At 41.1% G+C, this 7612-nt stretch overlaps 1 protein-coding gene across 1 annotated transcript; it reads left to right on the forward strand.

The window, feature by feature from the left end:
* Positions 1 to 704: 704 nt before the first annotated feature.
* DENR (density-regulated protein) lies at positions 705 to 6728 on the forward strand. The gene is made up of 7 exons (XM_010014067.1): positions 705 to 823; positions 1725 to 1744; positions 2010 to 2094; positions 2704 to 2787; positions 4602 to 4718; positions 5561 to 5700; positions 6447 to 6728. The coding sequence occupies exons 1-7, from the start codon at positions 718 to 720 to the stop codon at positions 6489 to 6491; spliced, it is 597 nt and encodes a 198-aa protein (XP_010012369.1). The 5' UTR covers positions 705 to 717; the 3' UTR covers positions 6492 to 6728.
* Positions 6729 to 7612: the final 884 nt, after the last annotated feature.

Genomic DNA, 7612 nt, shown 5'->3' on the forward strand with positions numbered 1-7612 from the left:
CCCCCACCTCTGGCATTTCCCCTCAAGTCTTTTCGCTGCCCAGACACAGCTTGTGCAGCAGCCTGGCTCTGAGGCTTCCACACATACATCCTGCTTGCTCCAGTGATCCTGGGGCACTTACGCATTGCAAACCCCTTTCTTGTTGGTCTCTATCTTCTAAACCCCTTGCCTGAAAATGTGTGCATGCAAACCACTGTTAAATACATCAGCTGGTTGAGTTTTACCTGCTTATTTTATGGTGTTTGGGGTATTTTTTTTGCCAATATCTTAGGATCAGATTGTAACTCTTCAAGCAAAGATTTAAATGAGCCATTTTCTTTGCTAGTGTACTAGCAGTAGCTTCCCCACTCCCCCAGTGTCCCTGCTGTTCATGTGCTACCGATTTAACATGATACTTCACAAATTGCTTAACCCAGTGTGTTCTATAATTCCATATGGTGTTCTTGCAGATATTTCTTCATTTCACACTGTGTTTTGTGGCACTTGGGGTTTTTTCCTCTTTATATGCTACAATTCCATGCTGCTTGATATCTTTTGCAGCCATTTCCCATAGTTTTTCATTATTTCTTGACTCCTATTTTTTCCTCCCTGCTCTCTTTTGGGTATTGTACCTGTTTTCTCTGGGATTCGTCGGTCTTTGGGGTTCTTCTTGAGTTGAATAACTAACCCAGAACTTAGGTCCTGCTTTATTTGTTCTCTGACCTCCAGGCGTGTGACATGGCCACAGATGTAGCTGAGCCCGTGGTCCCTGACTGCAGAGGAGATGTAAGAAGCGGTGCCAGGTCAGATGGCGACTATCCCCTTCGGGTTCTCTACTGTGGAGGCAAGTGCTCAAAGGGCAGTTGTCCATGATTCTTACAATGTGCTGTTTGTGAGGGCAGCCTGGCAGAAACAATGAAAGGATCAGATCTTTTGGTCGGCTTTTATTGAGAAGCTAGACTATGTCCAGCTTGAGCTTTCTCATCATCTTTCAGCAGTTTTGGGGTCTTCCTCTGAGAGACGGAGGGTACTAACAGCTTTCTGTGTGTAAAAGAAGCGTGAGTTGTGCTCAGATTGTGAACTGTCGAGCAGTGATCTCTTCCTGCCAAAAGCCAGTAAAGCCTTAAGCACAGAAAACACCTTTAAGCATTAGTATGAAGTAAGAAATAAAGTTAAGAGTTCATGAAAGTAATTGTCGCAGTGGATGAAATTTAAAGGGAAGTAAATAATTTTGACAGGCATGGTTTTTTAGATAAGGATGTTATGTTCCTTTGGGCTTGAATGCAATTGCAGGGGGTTAGGAAAGAATCTCTGTGGTGGGTGAAGATCTGGAGGGTTGGTTCGGGTTGAGCCCCTCTTCTGGACACTGACAGCTCTTGGAAAAAGGAAAGCCAACCAAATCTTGTTGTAATCTATTAGTTATATTGTTTGGCTCTGGTAGAACTGGTGTTTCTTTCTGTAGCTTTTCCCAAAGCTGTAGCCATCTCCTTCCCTTCCCTCATTGACTGGTTGTTCTTGCTGTGGTAGTTCTATCCTAATGCAGAGTCTGTGAGCAAATGCCTAATGAGAGGAAACTTAAAATACGGAGTGGTATCAATAAAGTAATGTATTTGAGTGGTTATAACCAGAAGTAAGACATAAGAAGAAGTCACCCCTAACCTTAAAGTGCCTTTTTTGAATTTAATGCTAAGACTGTAAGTGGAGGATTTTTTTGTAATCTCTTTCTTTCTCCCTTCTCTCTCCAGTCTGTTCATTGCCAACAGAGGTGAGTTAACTTTTTTGTTGTCCAGGCTTCTTCTTTGTGTCTTATGATTTCTGAGAATGATGATTCTTTCTGATCTTTTCTGCCTTTTCTTAGTTGTGGCAGTTCTGTGCTTCAGCCAGTGTCATCTTTAGGGTGACATGAGGTTTCCTGTGTGCTAGTAGAGTGTTTGTATTCAGTCGTCTGAATAGCCAGTGTACTTGGGTGTATTTGTGATGTATTTTGTAGTTATTCTGCTAGCAGCATTCATGTGACCTTTCTTCTCCAGTACTGCGAGTACATGCCCGATGTGACTAAGTGCAGACAATGGTTAGAGAAGAATTTTCCAGATGAGTTTGCAAAACTCACAGTAGGTAAGAATCTTCTGATCTGTACCCTTAGATATATTGGGAAATCTCTGGGCAATTCTCATCTCTTCCCTTTTCCCACTGTATCAAGTATGAAAGTTAATAATTTTCTTAGGAGTCTACCATGCTTTTGGATGCTGTAAAAATGTGTTTGATAATGTCACAGAACAGTGAATAAACAGTGTGTGATTTCAGTAGTAATGCTTGAGCTTTCTTAAGGTTCCTCTTGTAACTAGTCATCCATGCCCTTGTTTCCCATCAAAGTTTTATGTCTGTCCCGTCTGCTGTGGATGGCTGGAGGAAAGGTCATGAATAACAGGGAACTTGTTGATTTGCATTTGGAATTTCAATATTAACACTGTAAATAACTTCTGTCTCTCTGTGGAAATGATGTGAAGAGACTGTATTGAAACTGTATTTTGAGCTTTTCTGAAGTCTAATGTGCATAAAGTACTATAATGAAGGTGTAACACATCAGTCAAGGGGCTGCTGCACTTCAGCAAAGAGTTCAAGGATTTAGCAAAATATTACTGTAACTGTTGTGTAAGGCTGTGGTGGGTCTGACCCCTAACTCTGATCTCTTTCTTCTCCCTGCTTCTTTCTGATGCATTGCAGAAAATTCCCCTAAACAGGAAACTGGGGTTGGAGAAGGCCAAGGAACCGCGGGGGAAGAAGAAGAGAAGAAGAAGCAGAAGAGAGGCAAGGTCTAAATAGTTGATTGTGGTACTGACTTATAAGCAGTTTGGGGCATCCCTTTCTCGCTGGTCTGGACTCTGGCACGGATTCCTTATATTTTGATTGCTAGCTACACTTTGACTGCACAGAAGAGACTGAATATCTTTCTTCCAGTGGTAGCAGAGTTAGGTGATAGATGCTGATGGGAGAAGTGGATAAGAGTAACAGCAAGTGAAAGACGACTTGCATCATGTGTCTCATTGTTCTTTTGCACTTACTCAGGGAGTAATTCTTCTCAACCTAAAATCAGCTGGCGTGCCTCCCAGAATACTTGTTTCTGCTCCATTTAACAGCAGTTTATAGGTTGCTGACAGAGTACAACAAAGATTGCTTTCCTTTATTCATGCCTCATGACGCTGCCTTTGCCTTTTTTCCTTCCACCTCTCCTTTGTATTCACATAACAGGATTTGGTTTTATGCTTTTAATACTACCACCTATGTCTCTGTTAACAGCTGTGTCTCTTCCCAGCAAGACTAATGAAAGACATTTTCAAAACCCAACTTTGGAAGATATAAAACACATGAAACAATTTAAATACACATTTATCTTTTATCATTGGAGTTCTTTCTGTTCAATTAATTAACATACTTTCCACTCTAAATCCAAATGCTGAGGTTGTTAGTATGCATTTATCTGTGGCATGTCAGTTGTGTCTGTAGTGCTCCTTAAATTACAGTTAATAGCCCAGTAAGGTTCAGATTTAAAGCTACATCTCACTGCAGATGTTTTATTTTGGGGACTTGGTAACCAGTTATGTTGATTTTGTCTGTAAGCTGTGTGTGGTGACAACAGTGATTTATGTTCTGTAGCTTGGATGCTTTTCCCAGAGCCTTCAGGACATTTTCTTCCACATTAACATAGTGTGGGGGGGTGGTGTGATTAGTTTTCCATCCACTTTTTGATTCTAAAGTAACAGTGTTTAGATTCTAGGAAGTAGTCACAAGGGGTTAGTTTGCTTGTAGATTCTTTATGTTTTCATGCTGAGAAGGCTCAAGGACATGAAAGTTCTGTTACCCTGGAGGAACCTGAAGAGTGTATACAAAGTTAAGAGATCTTAATCTGACTTAAGAATCCTAAGGAGTGGAACAGATCTTTTGCATGCTTTACTCAGACTAATAAGCCCCTGATAATGTGAAATGTTCCCTCAGGTTGGCCTAGAAACAGTAAGAAAGATGTTATATCATGTGGAATTTTGGCAGTCAACTGCTGTAGCTGTCTTCTGATTCAGAGGCAGGCTGTTTTCTGGTAGCTCGTATATAAATACATGGCTCATACTGGAGTCCTGCACAGGTATCTGCTGTTTAATCCAGCAGCCTAAGTAGGCACATCCTCATGTAGATGGACATGAGTAAGTTGCTTTGCCTTGGACACAAGCCCTAGGGATGTTAAACTCATTAAAAACATTAAAGTAACCATTTCTTCCTTGGATTACAACCAAAGAACAATTCCTAAGAGAGGGGTTAAATGTTAGACCAAATGCAAAGATTACTAAAGTGCAGAGAAATCTCCTCTTTCAGTACTTGCAGTGGGGTTCTGTTGTGCAAGCTGTATTTGAATGCACATTTTTCGTGCATTTATTGTCATTTCTTATAATACTGAGCTTTGACATGGGTTCTTTCTTAAATGATAATAAAAAAATCCTTAATGTGAGACAGTGTGCAAAATACCAACATGGATGGGGAAATAATGTCTTTGTTTATAGGGATGACATCTGATCTTGCATGCCTTTTTCTTTAATGAAGTATGACATCATGTAACCTTATACTCTGTTTTAAAGGTGGAAGGGGTCAGATAAAACAGAAGAAGAAGACTGTGCCACAGAAAGTTACGATAGCTAAAATTCCTAGAGCAAAGAAAAAATATGTCACGAGAGTATGTGGCCTTGCAACGTTTGGTGAGTTGACTTCTGCAGCATGGTTTTGGTTGGGTTGAGATGTGCTTGCCTTTAACATCATTTCTTCTGATTGTATTACATTGGGCAATCCGCTTCCATCTCAGTGCCAGGGTACTTTTAGCAGTTCCAAAGGTGCACTAACTTCTCTCAGGGATAAATTATTAAAGTCCTGATTTCCGTGGTGTTTTCAAACACATAGGTGTATGGGGTGTTTAACTTGTTTTGATGTTGTTTAACGCAACAGCCACTTGGAACACCAACATCTTACAACATAACAACATCTTATTTCACACATTGATCACAAATTCTATTAAAAAAGTAAGTTTTAAGCTTGGTTGTGTTAACAAGACACGTTACATATTTCCTGCATGAGGGTATCAATTTTCTTGAGGGATCAGCAACATACAGTGGCTTGATGTGAACTGGGAATGTCTCTTTGTGCTGGAACCCAAGCTCAGAAATCACTGGGGCGTGCTTCTGAAAAGAACATACTGAAGCATTTCTGGGGGAAAAGTGTGTTCAATAACTATGAGGTTACTCAGAACTGGAGGTGCTTTTTAAAGAGTTCTGTGTGTGCTTTCCTGGTGAGTGCACACGGCCTCGACCTGCCTAAACAGAATGTGCACAGGGCATTCAGCATTCTTTACCTTGAATAGTTTACTAGATTTGTGGACTCAGTTGTTTGTATGTCAACAACAGACTTTTGCTTTCAATGTAGCAAAGCTTTATCTGTAAACTGCCACTAGTTTTTCAACAGTGAAAACAAGATTCTGATTTTAAACGTGAGAAAAATCCCTTTATGACAGTGACTGTGCTTAAACTGTCCATTTTCCCATCAACAGAAATTGATCTTAAGGAAGCACAGAGGTTTTTTGCTCAGAAATTTTCCTGCGGTGCCTCAGTAACAGGAGAAGATGAAATCATCATTCAGGGCGATTTTACAGATGACATTATTGATGTAATCCAGGAGAAGTGGCCTGAGGTAACAACGCTTTCTTCTGTCAGAACTCCAGTTTTCCACAATAGCCTCTGATTTGCCAATGGTTTTGAAAAAGGGTTTAATCTTTGGCAGCACAGATCAGTGTGCAAAAATCAAAGAGTTGCATTCCCACCTATGAATTATTAGGTTAAGGAGTGATTAAACTTGAAGTTAAATGTTGCTTCCATTGTCCAAGAAGCAGTAGATCCCTCTGTATGTAGTGCTGTTACTCTAGATAGGACAGTGAGAAAGGCATGTCGGAGTAAGTCCAGCTGTTAGTATCTGTGGCTTCTTTGTGACAGTTTGTTAATGGTTAATGCCTCAGTACTCTTAAATTGCCACCCTATTTTTAAAAGTCTCTTAAAATAGTCCAGAATTAAACCAAACAAACCCGCACACACTTGTGCTTCAGCAGATTAATTTGGGGTTGGACTGAAATGTTGATGGTTGAGACGTTTGGTTGTGCTGCTGCAGTCACAAGTGTGTGCTTTGACCCTCCCTTGTTGTGGTATTTCCTGAGTGGAGGACTTCTTTCTGAAATAACTCTCTAGGCCTGTCCTTATTCCGAGCTCCAGAGGCTCAGCTGTGTCCTATAACCATGTCACTCATGTAGAACTTAGAGCAGGGAATCTCTGACGGTGCTGTATGCTTCTCCCACACTTCATTACATGTACAGTGGTGGATATCTGGTGAGACAGCTAAGAAGAAAACATACTTAATATGCTGTGTTTTGGCCTTTTTTTCCCCAGGTGGATGATGATAGCATTGAAGATCTTGGAGAAGTCAAGAAGTGATAGTGGAAGACTACCTTTATTTAATTATATGGTTATAAATGATGTAGCCAAAGTGAGGCTTCTAAATCCCTCCGCTCTGCAGTGAAGCTGTGGAGAACCCATATCCTTGGCATTTTCACTGTTCTGTATAGGCTGCTTGGTTTTTTTGTTGTGATACTTGCCAAAGTTCAATTGGGGTTTTATCATGCTTACGCATGAAGTAGATCTAAATAAAATTACTGTTCCTCACTGAATACAGTTTCTGTTTTCTTTACAGCTACTTTCCTCTAGGAGTCTGACAGGAAAATAATAATTTAAGTCATTAGAAGCTTATTTTTCATCTGCTGCCCTTTCTGCTGAACTTGAGTGAATAAGACCTGTGGTAACGTACAGAAATCCGTACCTCTGATTTACCTGCCTAAAAACTTAGAAATTGGAACGGGACAAATGTTTAAAGGTGTGTTAGCAATTAAAGGAAAAAGAATCCTGAAGTGGTCAGGCAGCTGGACTAGATCATTGTAGGTCTCTGCCAACTGAAGTATTCTATTAAGCGTCAACACTGAGGAACATGTGAATACATCTGAAACGTTCAGCCTATTTTCATAGTTCCAAATGATCTCCTAACTCCACTGGTCTTCAAGGTGAGGGAACTCCAGTGGTTTTATGTTTTTAGCGTACAGCTAGTTCCAGAGCAGTGGTAATTACCACACCTTCACAGTGACCACTGCTTGTTTCCCGGTGCTGCGCTCACGCAGGCGATGAGGTGGGTGCTGGCTGTACCACTCCACTCTTGTGCTCCCACAAACGGCCTCGGGCGTGGATTTGGAGCTTTCTATTTCACTGCTCTGTCTAACAACGTTAAATGCTCCCTGGCGGCAGAGGCCTGGAATGGATATGCTCCTGTTGCAGTCAAACCTAGATGAGCTGAAACCCAAGGGGGTGACGCATCGTACACTACGGTAAAGTTCCTTTTTTCAGTGATTTACTGTTTATAGGCCAATTGGTTTAGTTGAGAATGGGGTGTCCAAGGAGACACTGTATCTCTGTAGCTGTTACCTGTAAATCCAGTCGGGTTCTCGCTGCTCTGTTAACGGTATTACCGATCCTCGTCGTTAAGTCTTCGTTTTCCCACCCTGCAGCCC

The sequence above is a fragment of the Nestor notabilis genome, unplaced genomic scaffold, assembly GCF_000696875.1.
Source record: "Nestor notabilis isolate BGI_N333 unplaced genomic scaffold, ASM69687v1 scaffold31784, whole genome shotgun sequence".
Lineage (NCBI taxonomy): Eukaryota > Metazoa > Chordata > Aves > Psittaciformes > Psittacidae > Nestor > Nestor notabilis.